At 47.0% G+C, this 25,376-nt stretch overlaps 1 protein-coding gene across 2 annotated transcripts in view; it reads right to left on the reverse strand.

Annotated features, from left to right (window-relative positions):
- Positions 1-25,376, reverse strand: part of DNAH3 (dynein axonemal heavy chain 3) — a gene marked incomplete at its 5' end in the record, with an annotated part of 199,493 nt that overhangs the window by 119,323 nt on the left and 54,794 nt on the right. For both annotated transcript variants that reach the window (XM_080680101.1, XM_080680100.1), the window contains 7 exons: positions 3,492-3,693; positions 7,023-7,159; positions 8,482-8,661; positions 12,671-12,787; positions 15,379-15,493; positions 18,485-18,576; positions 23,106-23,317. In XM_080680101.1, coding sequence (XP_080536227.1) covers positions 3,492-3,693; positions 7,023-7,159; positions 8,482-8,661; positions 12,671-12,787; positions 15,379-15,493; positions 18,485-18,576; positions 23,106-23,317 — 1,055 coding nt within the window. The remainder of the gene's footprint in view (positions 1-3,491; positions 3,694-7,022; positions 7,160-8,481; positions 8,662-12,670; positions 12,788-15,378; positions 15,494-18,484; positions 18,577-23,105; positions 23,318-25,376) is intronic.

Here is a 25,376-nt window from a genome sequence, read left to right on the forward strand (position 1 = left end):
CTCTATAGAGGGGAACCCCCATAGATCTCCTCCAAAATGGACATGGGAACTCAGAAATGGGGTAACAGGGGAGGTACTGGCAAACGTAACAGAGCAACTGTGGGGGGGCATCCAACTCACTATTGACCTCTGTACTTTAGGATGTCATCCTGGCATATTCCCCTAACCCAGTGGTCGGCAAACTCATTAGTCAACAGAGCCAAATATCAATAGTACAACAATTGAAATTTCTCTTGAGAGCCAAATTTTTTAAACTTAAACTTCTTCTAACGCCACTTCTTCAAAATAGACTCGCCTAGGCCGTGGTATTTTGTGGAAGAGCCACACTCAAGGGGCCAAAGAGCCGCATGTGGCTCGTGAGCCGCAGTTTGCCGACCACTGCCCTAACCCACTAACAGTAATCCCATTCTGGTTACTACCCAGGAAGGAACAATCACCTATGACTCAACTTGCAGCTGGGCATGTGGGTCAGTCTATGCAGAGAAAACACATCAAACCATAGGCATTTATATGTGTCAGGGAACTGGCAAGGTCAGTTATCAATGTCTAAATCCTAGGGAATTTTTCTGTCCTCATTGGGGCTGCGAAACCCTCTCAACTATTGATAACTACCATAGGGATGGAGACTATTTTCTCAAATTCCAGAGGATCTCTAAACCCAGGACCTGCACAATAGACAACTGCAACCCTGTTGAGTTCAAACCCCAAAATACCCAGGATCGCTCCTGCAATACTGGGAGAACTTGGGGAATAAGGTTATATGTATCAGGAAGAGACCCGGGTGCCCTCTTCACCATCCAAAGGTGAGCCCAGACCTCACCCAGGAAACCTATAGGCCCTCTCACTGAGTTAGCCTTACCCATCCCAGTTAGACCTATCCTGACCAGGCGACCCCTAGTCCCATCCCCTTCAACCGATCCACCAGCCCTACCTTCCCTGCCACCACACCCTACCCCTTCATGGGAGCCTTCCCTTTTTACCAGATCTAGGGGCTGATTGCTGGCTATGCTTAAATTCCAAGCCCCCTATTCTATAGGAATAGAGGTCCCCAAATCCCTCAACCTCATCATAGACGCCGAGGAGTGCCATTGGGACCAAGCAAGACTAACCCTAGGGGACATTCAGGGGGAAGGCACTTGTCTAGTATCCTCTACTTATAACCTCCAAAGGTCCCCCTTCTTAGACCTCTGCAACACCATAATTACGGTAAAAAGCAGTACCAAGGTAAATAGCAGTACTATTCTATCGGGCTTCGAACCAGACTTGGCTAGCCTGCACAGACAGCCTAACTCAGTGTGCCTCCACTTACAAGTTCAGTAATCACTCAAAAACCTTACTCTATATCCTTGTATATGTACTTCCCCAAGTATTCCTACACAACGGGGATGAGGGCAGAACCTTAATCTATCCTCCACCATCCCTACCATGGTGGAAGAGGGCCCCAATCATAGTCCCCCTCTTAATTGGATTAGGAATTGTGGGTTCTGCGACCTTCGGGACATCAGCCCTAGTAAGAGGGGACCTTAATATAGAAGAACTCACTAGGGAAGTAAATGCTGACCTAAGCCACCTCAAGAGCTCCATCTCCCAGCTAAATGAGCAAATAAACTCTCTAGCTGAGATGGTTCTCCAAAATAGACAGGGCCTAGACCTCCTTTTTCTCCAGCAGGGCGGACTCTACACTGCGCTAGGAGAAAATTGCTGTTTTCATGCCAACAACTCAGGGGTAATACAAGAAAGCCTATCCCTAGTATGAAAGAACATAGAAAATTGTGAAAAAACAAAAAACAAAACAAAAAAACACACACAGCAAAAAAACAAAACTAGAACAATCTAAAAATTGGTTCCAGAGATTTAATTGGTCTCCCTGGCTAACTACCCTCCTATCTGCCGCTATAGGATCTTTAACCTTATTACTCCTTGCCCTCATTATGGGTCCCTGCTTATAAATTGTTTTGCCAACTTCATTCAGCAGAGAATTAACTCAGTCAAGCTAATGGTCCTCAGAAGTCACTATGATCCTCTACCTAACAATAAGTTAGAAGAGTCAACGATTTTACTCTTGTACGTAAAACCAGCGGGGAATGAACAATAGGTCCTGTCAAGAGTTACTCCATTTTGCTCCCCACTTCCATTTTGTATTTCCCGTGAGAACCTCTGCTCAGAAATCCTCCACTGAACGCAGGTGTCATTGTTCTGTTAGGCTCTAGGAAACAACACCCCCAGATGCGCCCGAAGATAAGCTTAACGTTGCTCAACTTAGCTTCTGTAATACCGCTGGCTAAGCACAGCTTCACCCTTTGTTCCAACCAGGATATGGTTTTTGCCTTTATAAGCTAACCCCTGAGCTCATTCAGGGCCGCGAGGTTTGGAGAGACATTAGTCCTTTCGTGGTCGCCGGCTTTTGCAATAAAGACTCCTAATTCAGCCCTTAGTTTACGGTGTCTTCTGTCTGGCTCACTGAATTCCGATATAACAACATAACCTTGAGGGTAGAGGAAAGGTTTCCCTCCACACTCCCCTTTCAGCCAATATTTTCACTATTTGTTTTACATTATTTCCTGTGTTCTAGGAAGTGTGTGTCTTGTAAAAGGTGCAATAAGGGGTTTTAACAAGCATTTCTTTCACATCACTTTCTGAAACAGATAATTCTCAGGAGGAAACGACATTTCTAATTCAGTTAATAAAACAAACTGCTTATTTCTAATGAACAGTTTTAGTTCTTTCCTTATTCCCATGGTTCCCAAATTTGCTGTGCCAGGGGATGATCTGGAGATCGGAAAACCAAAACCAAAACCAGGCACAGAGGCCTGCCTCCTGCTCCCAACTGTAACCAGGGATGGGACCTGGGATGGAACTTGGGCATCTGGTTTCTTTCAAAGCCCCACAGGTAACTAACGTGCAGCCAATCGCTCAGTTCCGGAATTCCCGGTCCGTGGCTGGTGACTGCGGCTCCCGAGCTGGCTGGGGTTTGGGTGGCAGAAGCAGCCGGCAACGGCAGGCCTAGGGTGCCCCACGGCCATGTGCGCGCTGTCATGTCCGGCAGGAGCAGAAGCGGTCACACTTTACTCCATATACAAGGACACATGTATAAAGCTCAGCGTTAAGTGGCATTGATTCCACGCTTCACTGGGCTTTGAAGACACCTGCCCAGCAAGCTGTCTAACCAAATTACTTTTAACTGGGCTCTGCTCATGGAAATCGGAACGGCATCAGTTTGGACCTGACTCCTGCTACTGCCTCCACATCACCTTTAGCTAAAATCCTTCCACAGCTTAGTGTGCACAGCGAGGCATATACTCTCCAATGTAGAGATGGGCAGACCGAGGCTCTGGACGGTGGATCACTTCCCGTCACCCAGTCATCAGTTGTGGAGCCCCCATGTCCCACCCCAGGCGACTGAAGCCAGGTCCACATGCCTAACCAGCATGCGTGCTACCTCTGTTCGCTCGGCTGTGGAGGAAAGAACACGCATGGGTAAGGACAGTTACTTTGGCTTGAGCCGGGTAGATTTTCTGTTTGAAGGGAACGGTTTCTTTCTCCGAGCTGATCATGCCCACAATCTCCAAGTTGTCCGTGAACTCCAGCCTGGCGATGCCCTCGAAGCACTTCTTCAGGTGCGGCTGCACGCGGAGGGGGTCCTTGGTCTCCGACAAGATCTCCAGCAGCTCATCGTTCGACAGGAAGAAGAACCTGTTTCAAAGCAAAGGAGCACAGCAACTGAATCCCTTCTAAGAACTCGTTTTCCGGCCGAAACCGGTTTGGCTCAGTGGATAGAGCGTCGGCCTGCGGACTGAAAGGTCCCAGGTTCGATTCCGGTCAAGGGCACGTACCTTGGTTGCGGGCACATCCCCAGTAGGAGGTGTGCAGGAGGCAGCTGATCGATGTTTCTCTCTCATCGATGTTTCTAACTCTCTATCCCTCTCCCTTCCTCTCTGTAAAATATCAATAAAAAATATATTAAAAAAAAAAGAACTCGTTTTCCCAACAAGGCTCTGCTCTCCACAGGGAGATGGTGCCAGCAGACAGCTGTGCTAGGCTCTTCTCCGAGGACTCTCCCTTACCATCTGCCTCTGGGGCCTGGAGGGCGGGGATGAGTTAGAGCAGGGGTGGGCAAACTTTTTGACTCGAGGGCCACAATGGGTTCTTAAACTGGACCGGAGGGCCGGAACAAAAGCATGGATGGAGTGTTTGTGTGAACTAATATAAATTCAAAGTAAAGGAGCGGAGGGGAGAGCAAGAGAACCCTCCGCTCTTTCGGCTCCGTGGGCCGGATAGAACAGCCGTACGGGCTGGATCCGGCCCGCGGGCCGTAGTTTGCCCACGGCTGATTAGAGTCTAACTGTTAGACTCTGAGAGCAGGAGAAATGATGAGGCCGGTATATCTGAGTTTAATCAGGCTGGGGTTGGGGGTGGGGTGCTTTCTTTTGAAAGAAAACAGAACAGAGCAGTGGTTCTCAGCCTTGGCCACACTTCAGAATCACCTGCTGACCTTGTTTTGAAATTCCAATGCCGAGACTCTACTGCAAAGATTCATATAGAAGTGACCTGGGGTTGGGTCTGAGGATCCATATATTTTAAAACCCCAGGTAGGGGCAGGTAGAAGAGGTTGTAGAGGGGAGATAGATAAGTGGTGACGGAATGAGACCTGACTTTGGATGGTGAACACACAATACAATATACAGATGATGGGTTATAGAATCGTACACCTGAAACCTAGACAATGTTATTAACCAATGTCACCCTGGCAAATGCAATTACAAAGTAAAAATGAAACCCCAGGTGACTCTAATGCTCAGGCAATGCTTAGAGCCACTTAAGAGGAGAGAGGCTCTTTCCTGTCCTTGTCTCCAGGCATGACAGGCGTGAAAGGGAAGCACATGTGAGTAAAGCACTTACTTACATGCAGGGCCTTTATCTTGTTTGAAATGACAAATAATAAGCCCTGGCCAGTGTGCTCAGCAGTTAGAGCATCAGCCTGCCCACTAAAGGGTCTCGGGTTCGATTTCTGGTCAAGGGCATGTATCTGGGTTGTGGTTTGTTTTCTGAGCCCCCGGGAGGCAGCCAGTTGATCTCTCTCTCTCTCTCTCTCTCTCTCTTTCTCTGTCTCTCTCTCCTTCTCTCCTCTCTCCCTCCCTTTTTCCCTCCCTCCCTCCCTTCTACTCTCTCTGAAAAGCAATGGAAAAAAAATATACTCATGTGAGGATTAAAAATAAAATTTAAAAAATGTACAAATAATACAATAGCTTCATTCTCTTGCTGAGGCCTAAAGGCAGCCACCACAAACCTTCAGCAAATGTTCAAGGAACAAACCTCTACAGTGACCACTAGGCTGAGAGGCCCATAATGAGGGACCATATAATTAGGGTCTTCACTGTATAGGATGGATTACAACAATGACCACAATATTCACACCTAATCTCATGCTGAGAGTGCTTAATTTTATTCCATAAGAAGGCATACAGAAATACTGAGATGTGTGTGCATTTAACCTAGAAAGGAAATGAGGCTCAGAGAAGTTAAATATCTCATCCAGACAACCTGGAATTGAATGCTAGCTTTTCCACTTGCCAGTACTGTGTTTTTTCCCAAGTGACTGTTTCCTCATGTATAAAGTGGAGATAAAAATAGTAGTTCCAGGTTAATACATACAAAGCACTCAGAGCACGTCCTGGTACACGGTTAAGCCCTGTGCCTGCACTTTATGAGGAACAACAGCCATGGGTGTAGGACTAGGAGCCCAAATCTTAGAAATGTCCTTTCCCCAAGTTTTGTGCTTTCAAATAGAGGCTCCGTCCACTCTTCCTGCTCTGTGTTACCAGTGCTGAAGGCATTAGACACCTGTGGCTATTTATATTTTAAAATGAATACTAAATAGCCCTGGCCCGTGTGGCTCAGTGGAAGAGCATTGGCCTGAGGACTAAAGGGTCCGGGGTTTGATTCTGGTCAAGGGCACATTCCCGTGTTGCGGGCTCAATCACCAGTAGAGGGCATGCAGGAGGCAGCTGCTCAATGATTCTCTCTCATCATGGATGTTTCTCTCTCTCTCTCCCTCTCCCTTCCTTTCTGAAATCAATAAAAATATATATTTTTAAAAAGGATACTAAATAAATTAAAAATTTCCTTCTCAGTTACACTAGCCACATTTAAAGTGCTGGATAGCCACATGTGGCTCACAGCTATTACACTGCACAGCACAAGTATAGGTAGAACATCTCTGTCATTGAGTGAAGTTCTACTGGACAATACTGCCTTAAATACATGCCAAGGGCATTTCTGAACCCTAAACAACCCACTTTTTTGGGGTGGAAAGCAGAGAACTAACTTTGTCTCCATGTAGGGGACACTAAGGTGTGAGTTCCTTAAAGGCAAGTTAGGATCAAATTTGTATCCTAATTAGAATAAAATGCCATGGAGTGACCACGCATGGTCAGCGAGATGTGACAGATGGTCAGGGGTGAGGACCCTCCTTCCTGGGACCCGCCTGACCTTTATGCAGAAGAACATTGGTTCTTATAGAAAAAAGAGTCAAACATTTATAAACATCCCTACCAGAAACGACAAAATTTGATAGCAAAACACTTAGCTGGCATTTCACGAGCACGTGGTCTGGGACCTGGGTGCTTTACATGCATTGTCGCATTTGAAATGCACAGCAGGTGCACGAGGCAGGGCCTTGTCCCATCTCTCTTACAGGGAGAACCCGAGGCTGGGGTGGACTCAGAAGTGGAAGAACTGGGACTCACACTAAGGTCTGTTTAACTCCAAGGTCCGGGTCCTTAATCCCCATGACAATACTCCCCTAGTTGGGTACTGACCATGCTGGTCGGCCAAAGTGTGGCATTGGTCCCACTGGTGCCTATTCAACCTCCCTCTAAGTTACAGTCATGCAGCATCCTCACCCCTGAGAGTGTCTCAGGGAATGGGAAACCTGCAAAGAACATGGAATAGATAGAAGCCAACTCGCAGTATGAAAACTTTCATTTACCTATGTACGGGTCAAGAAGGACAGTAACGAGTACCTGGGGAAAAACAGTCTCTTCTTCTCCAAGTAATCGTTTAGCCCCCTCTGGATGTCCTCCAACAGAGTGTTAGCTTCCTGAAGCTTCTCAGCCATCCGAGGCTGGTCGGCCGCCATCAGGACCCTGGCATCTTTCACCTAGGTTCCACCAGAGGAGGGGACTCACGAGGGGCTCCCAGACTCCGAGAGCGGTCATTATGTGTGTGTGACCAGCACCTCAACTGATGATGTGTCTCCCAATCCCAAAGCGAGAACGCTCATGTGGCAGGACCCTGCTCCTCTGGCTGGGGTTTACGGGGCTAGGGTTAGGCAACTGAAGCCAACCAAGACAACACTATTTTAACTGCTGGGATTTGGAATTCGGATGATGACACCCTCACTAGCCTGGCTGGCCCCAAAAGGAGGGCTTTGCTGCTGCGTGAAGATCAGCTTCCATGATGTGACCAGTGGCAGAGCACGCCAGCCTGCAGGAGAGGAAGCCAGCACGGAAAGTGCACTCCAGGATTTCCTGAGGAACCACTGGGGCCCAGAGCTTCCTTTACACACTTTCTGCCCTCGGCTTCCATGAGACACCCATTCAGTCTTTTTGTTTGAGCTGCCTTGGTTTCCATTACTTGCAACCCTGAATCTCAGCTAATATGAAGTTGGAGAAAGCAGGATATCATGCAAATTGGCTCTGATGGCCGAGTGATATAAATGACCACTTAACTCATTCCTACAAACAATAGGGCAGATAAGTTCCCTTGAGACAAATTCTTTATAAATGCGCCCCAATTTGAGCACACTTGACTTCCAAAAGGAAAAAATTCATCTCTTAATGGGTACCCCGATACCTGTCCACCCAGTGCACTCACACTTCGAGGCCTGTTCCCAGTGTCACCTCCTGGAGGCCTTCTCTGCCATGCCCAGGGCACTAAATCACTTTGCTGCCTTCTAAAACCTTTTTGCATAACTTCCATGATAGCTCTTATGTATCTAAGTCTGTCTCCTCACAAAGCAGTGAAATATGAAGGCAGATATCATATTCTTGTTATATTTAAGTGTTTTTCTGACTCCTGGTACAATGTCTGGGTCAGTGTAGGTACTGAATAAACGTCTGTTAAATGTCTGCGTAACTGAATATGGACAATCATTTGAATTCTGAAAGGATTCTCGATCTGTAAAAGCTTTACCTGCAATAAACAGTCTTCCCCTCATGGGATGACAGCTAAGTCACACAGCTGCTAAGTGCTCCTTCTGGGGACGGGGGGATATCATGGCCTCCACTTTCTATATTACATATATCCACGATTAAACCTTTAATAACAACTTTTGAAATTGGAAAAATATACAATATCAAATTTTCAAAAATCTAGCTTGCTTACAAGTTTGAAGGGGCCTGGCTACAAGGTACAACGAGGAGCATCTGTGTTGTATCCCAGGCTCCCGCTGGTGAGAGGTGCTGGGAGGTGGAAGCTTACCGCTTGGGACATGAGGGATTTCCAGTAACCGTCCACGGTAGCAAACTTCCTGCCCTCTTCTGGCATCTGGGCTATGATGTCCTCTGAGCTGAAGATCGGTTCCAGGTACAGCCAAGTGGCTTGGCATTTTAACCAGGCATCCAAAATGTCCTGCACACGGACTAGCTTTTCTTCCCACTTCTGCGAAGTTAGCATTTTATATCTGAGTCATTAACTTGCCACCCTGCATCACACAACTATTTATTCACTCTTTCCTTTGTTTAGCAAACACTTGTCGAGTGCCCCTATGTTCTGGACACTGTTCTAGGCAATGTGAATACAGCAATGAATGAAACAAGGGAGTCCTTGCCCTCATGGAGCTTGCATTCTGGTGGAATAATAATAACACCAGTATTAATCTCTATAATATCTCTATAATAAAGAGCCAGGGTGTAACACCATCATGGCAGAAGTTCGACCAACTGGAAGGAAGTCAGTCCTGCAGGGGTCGCCTTGGCAAAGGCTGCACCCTCCCCAAGCTATTCCAAAGGTAGCTTCATTAATAGATTCATTAAAGAAGGAGGTTTGAGGCAGGAACCCGCCTTCGGAGCTTGGAGGCACTGAGTCCTGGGTTGCCACAGCAATGGCTGTGCCCTCCCTGAGCTGTTTCCCCCCAGGCCTGAGGGAAGAACCCAACCTCACCAGGAACTCCCAGCTGCAGTCAGTCAGTCCTGGGTTGCTGAGGGGGCGTGGCCGGCCTTCAAACCAGACCCTGACAGGAGGGAGCCCCATTCCTCACAGAATCTGCTGTTGGATAACTTGCTGTCAGTGGCCTGCCAGCCAGGAACCCCATTCACCTGCACCCCGGACCCTGACAGGAGGGAGGAGGGAGCCCCATTCCTCACGGAATCGACAGGTGGCAAGCTTGCTGTCAGGGGCCTGCCAGCTAGGAATCCTATTCACCTGCATACCTGTATGTGCCGTGCCGGCACGGCCAAGGATGACCCTGAGTGGGGGTGGTGACAGGCTTAGAAAAGACAAACAAGAGAATGAAAGCTGGGTCTCGGCGGGACGCTGCTTCTCTGAGAGACAGCGACCGCGTCTACCAGCCGTGTCTTTATTTTATAGCAGATGCAACGAGGCAAAGTAAGGGCGTGATCAGGATGTTTACAACATTCTCCTGGTTTTCAATCCTACTCAACTACATGAATCTGAACTCTATCAAGCCCACATCACTTAGGCACATGTTCAGACCATAGGTTCAAGCCCACAACTATAGCTGTTAGCTATAATTGTGCTGAAAGGGCCCTGCCCTCCAAGCTGGGACTTGCACGTGGCAATGAGAGGACTGTGCCCTCTCATCAGTCCAAGGCTTAAACCTGTCCAAATCCTGTAGCTGCTCCCCACATCTGTATAAAGTTTTAATACATTATATTAGAGGTCGTGGTGGTACTGTTTTACCCAAAGCATCTACAGGAATTGCTGCAAAGTTACTTCTCGGTGGAAGAACCTTTCATTCCCAATATAAATTACCAATTCCATTAAATGAAATTTCAATTTCTAGACTCGATATAAACAGTGAAGTTGCTAAAACTATTAAAAAGGCCCAACTTCTCATTATTGATGAATGCACCATGGCATCCAGCCCATAGACAGATTACTAAGAGAAATTATGAATTTCAATGTTGTATTTGGTGGGAAAGTTCTCCTTCTTGGAGGGGATTTTCGACAATGTCTCAGTATTGTACTGCATGCTATGCGATCGGCCATAGTACAAACGAGTTTAAAGTACTGTGATGTTTGGGGATGTTTCAGAAAGTTGTCTCTTACAACAAATATGAGATCAGAGGGTTCTGCTTATAGTGAATGGTTAGTAAAACTTGGAGATGGCAAACTTGATAGCAGTTTTCATTTAGGAATGGATATTACTGAAATCCCCTGTGAAATGATTTGTAATGGATCTATTAATGAAGCTACCTTTGGAAATAGTATATCTATAGATAATATTAAAAATATATCTAAAAGTGCGATTCTTTGTCCAAAAAATGAGCACATTCAAAAATTAAATGAAGAAATTTTGGATATACTTGATGGAGATTTTCACACATATTTGAGTGATGATTCCATTGACTCAACAGATGATGCTGAAAAGGAAAATTTTCCCATCGAATTTCTTAATAGTATTACTCTTTCGGGAATGCCATGTCATAAATAAAAATTGAAAGCGGGTGCAATCATCATTCTATTGAGAGATCTTAATAGTAAATGGGATCTTTGTAATGGTACCAGATTTATTATCAAAAGATTACGACCTTACATTATTGAAGCTGAAGTATTAACAGGATCTGCAGAGGGAGAGGCTGTTCTGATTCTAAGAATTGATTTGTCCCTATCTGACACTGGCCTCCCATTTAAATTGATTCGACGACAGTTTCCCGTGATGACAGCATTTGCGATGACTATTAATAAATCACGAGGACAAACTCTAGACAGAGTAGGAATATTCCTACCTGAACCTGTTTTCGTACATGGTCAGTTATATGTTGCTTTCTCTCAAGTTCGAAGAGCATGTGACGTTAAAGTTAAAGTTGTAAATACTTTATCATAAGGGAAATTAATCAAGCACTCCAAAAGTGTTTTCACCCTTAATGTGGTATACAGGGAAATATTAGAATAAGTTTAATCACTTTATCAGTCATTGTTTGCATCACTGTTGTTTTTAATCATATTTTTGTTGTTTTCATATCATGTTTTTGTTGTTTTTATATCATGCCTCTGTTGTTATATCCTTTTGTTACTGTTTATTTATTAAATTTATATATTATTTTCATATACATTTTACTAATTTCCTTTAATCTCTCACACTTCTATTATAGAGAAAGGGCAAATACCAATATTTCTTCTAATTAATTCCCTTTTAATGTGCACGAATTTCATGCACCGGGCCACTAGTTATCATATATTACTATTATATAAACTGAGTGGCCAGATTATTATGATCTCTGAACGCATAATAATCTGGCCACTAAGAGTGTGTGTGTGTGTGTGTATATATATATATACATATACATATACATATATATATATATATATATATATATATATATATATATATATATATATATTAGCGGCCTGGTGCATGAATTCGTGCATGGGTGGGGTCCGGCCAGCCTGGCCAGGGGGAGGGGACATGGGTGGTTGGCCGGCCTGCCTGCTGGTCGAACTCCTGGTCGAGGGGAAAATTTGCATATTAGCCTTTTATTATATAGGATGTACACTGAGTGGCCAGATTATTATGCATTCAGAGATCATAATAATCTGGCCACTTAGTGTATAACTAGAGGCCTGGTACATGAAATCGTGCACTCTCGGGGGGTGGGGGTGGTTTCCCTCAACCTGGCCTGTGCCCTCTCACAGTCTGGGAGTCCTCGGAGGATGTCCAACTGATGGGGAGCGGGTCTAAGCTGTCAATCAAACATCCTTAGTGCTGCACTTGCCAGGCGTGAGCCCAGCTTCTGGCTGAGCAGTGCTTCCCCTGTGGGAGCACACTGACCACCAGGGGACAGCTCCTGGGTTGAGCGTCTGCCTCCTGGTGGTCAGTGTGCATCATAGTGACAGGTTGTTCCACAGTTCGGTCGATTTGCATACTAGCCTTTTATTATATAGGATTATTATTACTATAACCAGGGATGGGCTGAGTGCTTTATGTATGTGAAAACTAATTTAATCAGGTGGGTTTATGATGGAAATGTTACTACACATCACACTTTACAAATGCAGAAACAGAGACACAGTTTAAGAGCCTTGCCCAAGGTTAATAAGCAGGGAGCCAGAATTTGAAACCAGAAAGTCTGGCCTTGGGAGTTTTGCCTTTAGCCTATGCTGCTTCCATACACAGGACACAATGAGCCACATGCCTACCCTCCGGCGTTTACATTCAAGAGTACACTAGCCTGGCTGATATTCACATACTTTCCAAGTGCATTTTTACTTGGTACATTCAAACCATGTCACGTTTCCTTTTGGCAGACTTGCACAGGCTCAGCACGCAACATGCTTACTTGGACGGTTACGTGCTTTTAGTCTTGTGTTACTTTTTTCCAAGCAGGAGACAATGAATTTGATTGTTAGATGAACTTAAAAACCTTCTACCTCCTCCGAGAAATCAAGAGCTACCCGGATGTCACAAAACTGCCCCCTTTCACCTTACCCGGCATTCGGTTTCTATTGGCTTGATGAAGGGGGAGCCGCACATGGTCTGTGTCTTTATCACGTGGTCATCAAGGAGCAGCTGAATGTCATCCACGGCGCACAGGATGCTCGTATCCTGCAGACACACACCTGCCCTGTTAGAGCCACGCACGTCACTTGCAGGCTGACACATAGACATGGAGCCCAGAGTTCCACCCAGGGAGGCAGGAACCCGTGTCTTACGGGATGGAATTTCTATTTTCTTCCTTGAAAATGTTCTTAAAGACACAGACTTTCCATCTCCGTGGAAGAAATCAAACGTGGTCCAAGCCCAGAGCTCCGCCCTTCCCTGTGCTCCCACCTCCTGCCCTTCACTCTCCTGCTGCCCACAGGGGCCCTGCCCAGCGGCTTGGCCGGGCCCAGATGGTGATTCTCAACTGTGTGCTGAGGAGCCCAGGGCACTGCAGTGAATTCACAGCAAATCACTGGGAATGTTTAAAAAGAAAATACAAATGTGTTTCTTTCAATTTGTGGATGAAAGGGGCCACATGCTGATCTGACAAGCACAGGGAAGGCCTGCGTGGCAGTCTTGCAAACTCAGACCTAAAGTAACCACAAGGATGGTCTGAAATGAAACTTTAACTAAAGCAGTTATGGTGAGTAGTCACCTCCTAGGCCGGTATCTTCACTGACAAGGTCAACCTTTACCTTAACTGAGCCTATCTGTCTTTTTACATCTATAATAACATACCCTTGAAATGTCTGGGTAACTTGTAACTTCTCTTTTTCTGGACCCCTTGGGGCACAACCTAATGTGCCAGGGCGCCAGGACAGATACCACAAATTCCTTTATTGTTATTGTTATCATGTTAATTGTTGACTGTTGACTATCCTGCACCCACCTAAGTATGTGTCTATCATTTTACTTCTTATCAATCCCAGGGGTCAACCCCCTTTTGCTTTCTCCCGCCTCTCTAGTCTATCACCAGTGGGTTTCATGTATCCCACCTACGCCCCTCCTTTGGTTGCAATGTATAAAAATAGATGAAAACCCGCCATTCTCCGGAGCACTATCCCAATCCGTTGAGGTTCTGCTTCCCAGCAATTGTTGACAGTTTGGCTCAAATAAACTCACAAAAATTCTTTACAGGTTTGAATGTTTTTAACAAATTTCTATGGATTTTTTCAAACAGTGAAGGTGACAGGACACGAATATTTCTGTTTGAACCTAATTTCTTAACAACAAAGCTGTGAGTGATTTATTTTGCTCTGGGGAGTGGAACCATGAAGAAAGAATGACATTCATGACAAAAAAGGCAACAGGAACCAAGAAAGTTCGGAGCCTCTGCCACTGCATTCACTGGGCCACAGTCTACGAGTGGGTCAGGCTCATGCACAACACTCTTCCTCCAAGGCCACTGTGGCCGGAGGCTGGCCGGGCTCTGCCCCTGCTGCAGGCCTGTCTTTCTCACTCTGCTGTCACTTCCTTCAAGCCCACATCTGGTGGCTAAGTGGGGGCTAGGCTATGTTTCTCATCCACCTCCCTTTTACTAGTCGCTCTGCACTGGGAGGGATGTCTGAGCTATGCTGATCCTGGTCTGTAGCTGCACTAGTCAACACCTGGATTGGCAAGAACTAAGCTATTGTTCCCAGGTCTCTCAGCTCACTCCTCGCCTCAGCCCACCGCCTCCAGGAGCGTCTTCTCCAGGCAGACAGTGCAGCGCATCTGATCTGCGGGGCCAGGCGCCTGGTCCTGCTGGAAGAGGCCCCCAATTCCCTCCCTGCCACTGGCTCATCTGCAGTTCTTATCCAGGTGAAATCAAGGCCTTGTGACTATTGAAACTGAATGGGAGAAAAGAGAAAAGATCACCTGTGGCCTCGGGGGAGGAGGGATACGGGAGCCTTTAGGGCATGGGTGGGGAACCCCTGCCAAGGGCCATTTGGATATTTGTAACATCATTCTCAGGCCCTACAAAATTATCCACTTAAAAATGAGCCTGCTCTCTTTGGTCAAACATTTAATGAACTCACCCCTAATGCAGGGCCAGACCAAATGACTTTGTGGGTCTCATATGCAGGCCAGACATTCCCCACCCTTGCTTTAGGGTTTTAGTTCTCAATCCGCATTGCACATTGGAAAGTCCAGGGTGCCTTAAAAATACAGATGCCCAGGCACTTTGGGGTGGAGAGAGGAAGAATCAACCAGGATTTTTTTTTTTTTTTGAGAAGCGTGAAGTATTATTTACTCCAGGCAGCTTCGGAGGGGCTGGAGGGTCCCTGGGAGAGGCCAATTCAGGAGGCTTGCTCCGCTTGTTGCTCTGAATCAAAAGGCATTTCTCATTTGAGAATGCATCCCTCAGGGTGGCCCGAGGAAGGGTAACAGACACAGGCAGCGGGGTCTGATGGCAGCGGTGCTGACAGTGAGCAACACTGTGCTGACCTTCCAAGCGGCTGAGAGACCGGACCCTAATGGTTGCCCCCACAGGAGAGATGAAATCAGGTGCCTATAGAGGTGTGAGGTGATCCTGGGGTGGTAAGACTGCAATAGATAAACATATCCAACCCACACCCCTACACCTCAAACCTATATAATGTTATGTGTCGATTATGTCTCAGAAAAAAAGTTTTTAAAAAGCTGTTCGGGACCCTCCTGCGAGTCTGTTGCGATTCCAAGGGGCTACCCTGCACCCTGCGGCAGGTAGCCCGGCTGCGCTGGCCGAGACTCACCGTGTCCCTGTACTTTGCGAAGCTGAATGTCATGCTGACCCAGTCCGACTTCATCTTCTCCAAGTTTTTCTCCAGGGAGTATTCTTTGCTGGCGGTGGCTCCAATGGGCTCCAGTCTGGAAGGGAAGGTAGGGACAGCAGTGTGACGGGGGAGAAACTCGGCCAAGGGGAGTTCAGCTCTGCTGTAAGAGAAGCCTTTGGAAGCCCTGCTTTTACTGAACTCCTACTCGAAGACGGGCCAGCGCTCCAGCGTTACAGGGCTCCTGAGCCTCCGCACCACTGGCATTGGGGCTGTACTACGGGCTGAATTGTGTCCCCCCACAGGCATAGTCCTAGCCCCAGGGCCTCGGAACAGGAGGTCTCCCATCTGAAAATGGGTCTTTAGTGAGTAGTTAAGTTAAAGTGAGACTGTGAGGTGGCCCCAAATCCAATAGGACGGTCCTTATAAGAAGAGGAGAAAGGACAGACAGACAGAGAGGAATGACTGTGGGAATGAAAGACACGGGGAGAGGTGGCCACAAGCCAAGGAGAAAAGCTGCAGAAGAAAGTAAACTTGCCAACTTTTTTTGATCATGGGCTTTGAGCCCCCAGTATGCTGAACAAATAAACGTCTGCTGTTTGAGCCTCCAGCCCACCAACAGGAGCCACTGGTTCTGTGCTGGGGGCTGTCCTGAGCATTGCAGGGTGGTAGCAACCTCCCCGGCCACAGCCCACTGCCCCAGCCCACCCATTGCCAGTCATGGCGACACTGTTAATAAGCTGGTTATGACTGACAGGAAGGCACGCAGGGGAGGCAGCTAACACAGGCCGCCATCCACACGGATTTCCAGGAGGCTGCAGGGATCACTCCAGGTCTGGTTCCGCTGTCGCTGGGGCAGGGACTGGACAATAGACGCATGCCCAGTGGGAAGGTGCCTACTGTCAGTCACACCTGGGAACAGGTCAGTGTCCAGAATGGGCGTGGCCACTGCCAGGGCGAGAAATCAAAGAGACTTCACTCCTGAACAAAGGAGCACTCTCCCTCTCTTGCTGCTCTCCCGACTCCCGGCTTGCATGCACCCTCGTGGCCCACGTGGCCCATGCCAGGTGATGCCGTGTATTGGCCTAATGGACTGTGACCAGCCTGAGGCAACATCAGGCGGCTCTGCCAGGAGGCAGCCTGGATGCTGGCTTGGCTTTCAGCTCTGCTGGAGTCCCCGTTGCCCTTGTCAGAGCTGGGTCACGGGAGAGGGGACTTTGGAACCCAAGGAACGCAACTCCAGGGAAATAAAGCCTTCAACCACATCTCCTCCTCCCATGGGGGCCCTGGAAATGCTTTTATTGTCTAAAGTTTTACATTTGTCTTCTTTTTCCCCAATTGCCCACTCCCACTAGGGACAGAGAAATGGAATTCCCCGGTAATAGCAATAACAAATGGCCCCTGGGGTGGGAAATGGAGCCCACGTGAGAATCACTGTTCTACAGCCAGTAATGCAAGATCTCCTTTCCCATTGCTGTTTACTCCATATTGTTCCTCATGTGCTCCAGAATTACTCGCTTCCTTCTTATATGGACCTTGGAATTTCTGTTGATTTATGTGATGGTTTTTGCTCTACTTCCTGTCCTTACCTTTAAAAAACAACTCCTGCTGTTTCCCTGCTATGCTGGGTCTACCCACCATGGCCCCTGCTCCACAGAAAAGGGGGGGTGAGAGAAGGGGACAGTCCACCATCTATGGCCCCTGCTCCACATCCTCACTCACACAGTACACATCCTACTCACACAGCACACATCCTCACTCACACAGCACACATCCTACTCACACAGCACACATCCTCACTCACACAGCACACATCCTACTCACACAGCACACATCCTCACTCACACAGCACACATCCTCACTCATATGTACATTTCATCACTCAAATGTACACATCCTACTCACACAGCACACATCCTACTCACACAGCACACATCCTCACTCACACAGCACACATCCTACTCACACAGCACACATCCTCACTCACACAGCACACATCCTACTCACACAGCACACATCCTACTCACACAGCACACATCCTCACTCACACAGCACACATCCTCACTCATATGTACATTTCATCACTCAAATGTACACATCCTACTCACACAGCACACATCCTACTCACACAGCACACATCCTCACTCACACAGCACACATCCTCACTCACACAGCACACATCCTCACTCACACAGCACACATCCTACTCACACAGCACACATCCTCACTCACACAGCACACATCCTCACTCACACAGCACACATCCTCACTCACACAGCACACATCCTCACTCACACAGCACACATCCTCACTCACACAGCACACATCCTCACTCACACAGCACACATCCTACTCACACAGCACACATCCCCACCACACAGTACACATCCCCACTCACATAGTACACATTCTCCAGGGCGTTTGGAGAAGGAGAGTGAGCACGTGACCTCTGTCCTGTGACCAGGTTCCATAGAACCTTAGGGGGCAGACAGCCACTTCTGGTTGTTGTTGTTTTTGGGTATAGAGGAGGATTCTGAGGCTCCCTAAGGGTAAGTGGTTGTACCAAAGTCAGCCTGAGAGAGGCGGGCTCCATCTCTGGTTCAAGAAACTTTTAACCTAAGCGAAATAAGCCAGGTGGAGAAAGATAAAAATCACATGATCTCACTCATATGTGGGATATAGTGATCAACATTATTTGATGAACAAGAATAGATCCAGAGACAAAAGGTAGGGGGGTGGGTAGAGAGCAACCAAAGGACTTGTATGCATGCATATTAGCATAACCAATGGACACAGGCACTGAGGCAGGGGGGCTTGCCTGGGGTGGGAATGGCTGGGGGAGGGGGGCAATTGGGGAAAAAGAAGACAAATGTAAAACTTTAGACAATAAAAAAAAGAAACTTTCAACCTAAATTTTTTTTGAACTAAAAATTTTCAAGTCAGTGAAAGGAAAGGTCCTCCTGGCCAGTCACCAGAGGGGAGGCTGCCCTCATGTTCCTGGGATAGGAGGCAATGACGGGGGTGAGTGGTGGCGGTTTGGGGGAGCTCACAGGCCTTCTGATCACTCCCTGAAGGAACGGCACCTTACTTGTCAATGAATTTGCTGAATCCATACTCCAGCATATTGGCCAGGCACGTTGTGTCCGTGGGCTTTATTTCACAGCCGACAAGCTCACTAATCTGCAAAAAGAGATGAGAGTCCGTGTGTATGGTTCACGCCAGTGCTTCCCGGTCCACGTGAGAGGAGGGAAGCACTCCTGCCTGCTGGCCCTTCCCGCAGCCACAAGCACTGCCTAGCGGGAAGTGTGCCCGGGTGGCCTAGATGGATTTTCTCATTTAATGTCACGTGTGTTTAAATAGCTGCTTGGAGCCAGTGGCTGCAGAATGGGCAGTGCAGTCTAAGGATCTGGACAGCCAGGGCCCACCCTGCGGTCTGCTTTCCTGGGTGCTGGTCTGGTGCCAGCACTGGGCGCATGGCAGCCCTGTGAGTATATTGGGGGTTGGGACTGTGTAATTCCATGGCCTAGTGCAGTGGTCGGCAAACTCATTAGTCAATAGAGCCAAATATCAACAGTGCAACGATTGAAATTTCTTTTGAGAGCCAAATTTTTTAAACTTAAACTATATAGGTAGGTACATTGTTATTAACTTAATTAGGGTACTCCTAAGCTGGCCTTTGCTAAAAACTCAAGGGGCCAAAGAGCCGCATGTGGCTTGCGAGCCTCAGTTTGCCGACCACTGGCCTAGTGCAAAGCCTGGCCTGTGACAGAAGCTGGTGTTTGCTGAACAAAAGGAGCAAGTCTTGAGACCAGGCTACAGGCAGCCCGCAGAGGCTAGGATGCGGGAAGGAGACAGCCTCCTCTGCGCCTCCCCCCCCCCCCCCCCCCGCCCCCCGCCGCCCGCCATCCGGTGCAAAGCTGCAGGAGGTAGCAGTGCTGCTCCTTTGATGTGGTAGACACTACCTCCAAGAGCTGTTAGTGACAGCACCCCCAGGGAAGCTGTTCAGCAAAGTCTCAGCGAGTGGAGCACCTTCTCAGGAAGTGCGAGCCCTGGGCAGCCCTGGGGCTCAGTGCAGCACCAGGTGGAGGTGGGAGGCTCCAGGACACCCTCCCCGCCCCTGCCCCCTCCCCCGCCGCCACCTCCCCCACCCCCCCCACACACACTGCCCAGATTTGTCGCTGTCCAGCGCCACCTCCCCGGGGCTGCAAATGTCAGAGCAGGAAGGGGCGTGTAACTGTGCCATGTTCTGTCATATTCCACCTGCGCCCCTGGGCCTGGCATGCGTGGGCATCCGTGAACAGCTATGGGTGAAGGCATGCGTGCCAGCTCATTCAAATGGCTCTCACCTGGGCTCTGAGGACACTAAGGGCCACTATGGTGATGGGAATAAGGAAGGCAGTTAACATTTATTGAGCGTTTACTCTGTATGGGCACCGTTTTAAGACCTTTGTGCTTATTTCATTCTCCCAACACAACAAGGAAGGCTCTAATATATTACTATCCCCATTTTACATATCCGGAAACTACGTCAAAGATTAAGTATCTTGTCCAAGACCATCAGCTCGTAAATAGTGGAACTGGGACCTGGATCCATTCTGACTCCAAAGCTCTTACCCATCTCCCTTGGGTCTTCTGTGTACCGTGGTGCAGGTTACACGCCGCAGAAGGGCTGCGAGCACAGCCCACATGGTGGGCGCAAACGCGGCATGGCTGAGGCGCGGGCCTTGCTGGCCCTCCAAGTGCGGCTTAGAGCACGCTGTTTCAGGACTAAGTGACAGAGCTGCGCAAAGCAATTGGCATAGTGTGTGGCCCTGGGAAACCCTCGGAGATTGGTCGTTTTATTACTTAAATTTCGTTAACTATGGCAATGAACCAAGCGTCCAGTGTGCTAGTATAAGAGCCTAGAACTGTGCGGTCCCATCCGGAGCCGCGGCCCTGGTGGGCTAGTCCGAACGGATGTGCTGTGAGTGGGGAGTACGCCACAGTTCAGACTCAGCATGAAAAAGGTCCTGTGAAATATCTTGTTAATTTTTATGTTTATTACCTTTTGAAATGACAATATTTTGGTTATGTTTGGTGAAATAAGATTTATTCATGAAATTTATTTCACCTGTTTTTGCTTTTAAAAATGTGGCTACTGCCCTAGCTGGTTTGGCTCAGTGGATAGAGCAGTGGTCGGCAAACTCATTAGTCAACAGAGCCAAATATCAACAGTACAACGATTGAAATTTCTTTTGAGAGCCAAATTTTTTAAACTTAAACTATATAGGTAGGTACATTGTTATTAACTTAATTAGGGTACTCCTAAGCTGGCCTTTGCTAAAAACTCAAGGGGCCAAAGAGCTGCATGTGGCTCGCAAGCCGCAGTTTGCCGAACTCTGGGATAGAGCATCAGCTTGCAGACCAGACCAAAGGGTCCCAGGTTTGATTCCAGTCAAGGGCACATACCCGGGTTGTGGGCTGGATCCCCAGTAGGGGGCATTCAGGAGGCAGCAAATCAATGATTCTCTCTCATCATTGATGTTTCTCTCTCTCTCCCTCTCCCTTCCTCACTGAAATCAATAAAAAATACATTTAAAAAAGAAATTAAAATGTGGCTACTAGAAACTCTAAAAATTACACAAATGTTCCCATTCTGTTTCTATGGTAGCACTGCCCATAGGGCCAGCCCTGCTGCTCCTCAGTGGGGTTTCTTCCCAAGGCCAAGTGTGGCCCATTCCATCTTGTTTTAAACTGTCACAGAAACCACTGTGCTGATAGCAGCAAAGTCTGGGCCCCAAACATAGGATCAGCCTTTCCTGCCCAAGTCTTGTGAAATGGTCAGAAACCTCCCACGGCCACCCCAGAACCCAGCCTGAGAGCTACAGGCGGTTTAGCTGTCCCCTGCCAGAACCAGACCCAGCAGATGGGTCTTCTGAGTTAGGCACTAGGGTGTAAAGGGCCTCCCCAGCTTGGGCTGTCAGGGGCAGCTCAGGGTGTGACCGACAATGCAGGCAGAAAGGGGCTGGGCCTGGGGCAGCCTGAGTCTACTTGGTGGCCTGTGTTCTTTCTGAGCTTGCCCACTGGGTCCTTCCTCTGCAGCCATTCCCCTGGTTGCACGCCACTGTCACCCACCTCCCACTCCCTTTCATCTGCTACTTCTTGCTCCCTTTTCACCCGTCTAGGCTGAGCTAGAAACCACATTCCCATTCTCCCCTCCTTACTTACTAGCCATGTAACAACTTAATCTCTCTAAGACCTAGTTTTCTTATCTGGGAAGTAGAGATAATCATAATCCCTATGTCAAAGGGTTGCTGGGAGGGTGACATGAGAGGGTCCACATGAAGTATGCAACACAGAACGCAGTACATACCTGGCATTCAATATGGCTTAGCCATTGTTGTGCTATTTTAATTCTAAGGAGCATTTTTTCCAATCTGTCCATCTAGGAGGTCTACAAATGAGGATGAGGATTGTCTGGGAATGGTCTGGATTTCAATGCGTGAGAGCAGCATCCTCATAGGTGGAGCACCAGTGGAGGGATGGATCTCCAAGGGCCACGAGTGTTATTCAACCACCATTGACATTGACGAGGGCACTTTCTATGGTGCTATCTCATGAAGAGACCTAGCCCTGCTCACCCTCCCAGCCCTCCAGTGGTCAGTTCTGGTCAGACTAGGTCCACAGGGAGAGGCACCCTCTAAGCAGCCAGGGAGGGCAGCTGCCCTCTATAGACCCCACTGCTGGGCAGCTCAAGACCAGAACCTACTCAGATGGCCTCTCCTCTGCCCCTCCTTACATCCCTGCCTTAGGTCATCTTGAGCTCGAAGGCTCCCTGGGAAATGGAAAGCAGCTCCCCTCCACAGAAAACTCCTGGATCTCTCATGCATTCAGATCTCTGTTTCCTCAGGGAGGCCAAAATGCTCCTAACAACTGTGCTAGGGCTTCATTCTCTGGAAGTCATGGGTGTGCCCTCAGAGTGGGACCTTCTGAGGACGATGTCCTCCGTCTTGTGCATGGTCCTGAGAGAGGGAATTCCAGGCCAAGTCAGAGCAACTCCCGGGCTGAGTCTGCTCAGGGCCATTGCTAACCTTGGATATGATCATTATTACAGGAACAGTGCGCTTTTCTCTGGTTAGTGTTCACCCCACACTTATCACCCTCACACTTGGTTGCTTATAAAAATCCCAACTATTTTTAGGGAGGACATTTGTTATTCTCATTTATAGGCACAAAGGGCTGAAAGAGGAGTGGAAACTTATTTCTGAGCATAGCCTGTTGGATGCTGGAACTCCAGCACAGTCAGTCCAAGCTGGAGTCAGGCACTGTTTGGAGACCCAGGAAGGGATGTGGATTTCTCTTCTGTGTAGCCTGGGTCGAGGAGCAAAGCAAGGTTCCTGCCACTGCACTTAATGCCCTGACACCTGTAGAACCTTGAGCAGCTCTTTGCCAAGAAAGGAGATAAGGAGAGTCTATGTGGCCACGGGCTGAAACAGTACTCAATTACAGCAATGGGGTCCCCCAGCAAAGGGAGACCTGCTCATGTGGAAGGCAGTGCATCCCTTATCCTGCCCGTTCCCTTATGGCAAAAGGCTCTCACCCCCATTCCTACCCCCTTGGCTTCCAGTAGATTCTCCTTTCAGAAAAAGCTTGACCTGGGAATGGTTCCTGCCTTCTTGGGGCTACCAGGACCAGGGCTGGGCTGGGCAGGGGGTGGGCAGTGACAGGACCTGTTGCCAGTGCCGCTCCTTCATCCCTGGGTTGCAGGAAATGTTGAGAATAGGGATGTGCTGCTTGAACTTGTCAATCTTCATTTTCACATTCTCTGCCAAGCGCCGGGGAGCAGGCATGTCAGCTAAGGTCTTGGTCAATTTATACATTGTCCTCCACATATTCCCTATTTCCTCTGCAATTTCCTCAGCGTTCAGTAAAAAGAGGGGTCCTGGAATAAAAAAGACGAATGGAGGGAAGGTCAGACCCCCAAGCAGATGTCAGCCACATGCACCTTTAATTCCCTGAACTCAGAACTGGGCCTGAGGTGTGGGTACTGGATCAAGCACAGGCCTGGAGTTGGGTCTGTGTCTGAAACATCGCCTTTGCCAGTGAACCAAGCGGGTTTCCTGAACTTTCTGAAGCCTTGAGAGCATCACCTGTGACACAGGGTGACCGTAGAAGGGAAGTGAGGTAAGCACAGTCGCTAACCTGCCCCTGCCACGGACAGGCAACTGGTGTTAGCACTGGTTATAGATGCTCCACAAATGCTGAGAAACAGTAGCCACTGGAGAATGTGGGTGAATGAGAGCGGGAGTTCTCTGCACAGTTTTAGCAACCTCTATGTAAGCTTGAAATTCTTTAAAAATAGATTATTTTTAAAAAATGAAACTTCATTCTTTTTTAAAAAAAAGTACCCCCCAAACATTAATTTCCTTCTCTGCCTTTTCTTTTATGGGGACCCTTTAGCACAGTGGTTCTCAACCTTCCTAATGCCATGACCCTTTAATACAGTTCCTCATGTTGTGGTGACCCCCAACCATAAAATTATTTTCGTTGCTACTTCATAACTGTAATTTTGCTACATTTGTCCATAATGGATATAGCTCCATTAATTGCTAACATGCTTCATCAACCCAACATTTTTGTTAACTAATCAAAAAATTAAAATTAAAAAATAACCAGGAAAAATGTACATGACTTCCATGTAATATGTAAAAAGAATAATATACCATGTCTAAGTGGGCTTTGTTGTGGGAATGCAAGGCAGGTTTCATATTTGAAAAGCAAACAATGTAATATGCCATATTAACAGTCTAAACAAGGAAAATCATATAATAACATCAATCAATGCAGAAAAAGCATTTGACAAAATTCAATATCATTCATGATAAAAACCTTCAAATAGACTAGGAATAGAAGGGAACTTCCTCAGGCTGATAAAGGGCAACTGTAAAAAACTACACTAATGTTATACTTTTGTATTCATTAAATATATACAGTTTTTTACATGTCAATCATACTATAATCAAGTGGTTTTAAAAAATAAAACAAAACAACCCATTTTACTTAATGGTAGAAGATGGAATACTTTTTCCCTCAGATCAGGAAGAAGGCAAGGATTTTCACTCTCATAACACAATAACAGAAAGATAGTTAAAATCCCCAAATACTTGGAAATTAAACAACATAATTATAAGTAACACGGGTCAAAGACAAAATCTTAAGAGAAGTTAAAAAATATTTTTAGCTAAAGAAAAAGAAAATATAACATCAAAAGTTGTGGTATACAGAAGTGAAAATTAAATCCAAAGTAAGTAGAAAAAGAGAAATAATAAAACCAAAAGCTGGTTCTTTAAAAATATTAATAAAATTAATAACCTACAGCCAGGCTAACCAAAAAAAAGACACAAATTACTGATATCAGAAATAAAAGAGCAGACATTAATGGAACATTAAAAGGATAACTAAGGAATATCCTGAACACCTTCATGACCACAAATTTCATAACCTAGATGAAATGGACTAATTCCTTGAAAGATACAATTTACCCAAACTCACACAAGAAGAAATAGAAAATCTGAATAGGCCTGTGACTGTTCAAGAAATTAAACAATAGTCAATAACTTTCCAAAACAGAAAACACCAAGCCCAGATGGGTTCACTGGTGAATTCTACCAACCATTTTAGAAAGAAATGATGCCAATTTTCTACAATCTCTTCCAGAAGACAGAAACAGAGGAAATACTTCCTAATTCCTTCTATGAAACCAGCATTACCCTAACACCAAAACAAAGACATTAAAATAAAGGGAAATTAAAGACCAATATCTTTCATTAATATAAATGCAAAATCCTCAACAAAATATTAGCAAATTGAATCTAGCAATATATGAAATAGAATTATATACTACAATCAGTTGGGATTTATTATTCCAGATATGTAAAGCTGTTTCAACATTTAAAAAAATCAATTAATGTAATCCATCACATCAACAGGCTAAAGAAGAA

Source organism: Plecotus auritus, assembly GCF_963455305.1.
Source record: "Plecotus auritus genome assembly, chromosome: 7".
NCBI lineage: Eukaryota > Metazoa > Chordata > Mammalia > Chiroptera > Vespertilionidae > Plecotus > Plecotus auritus.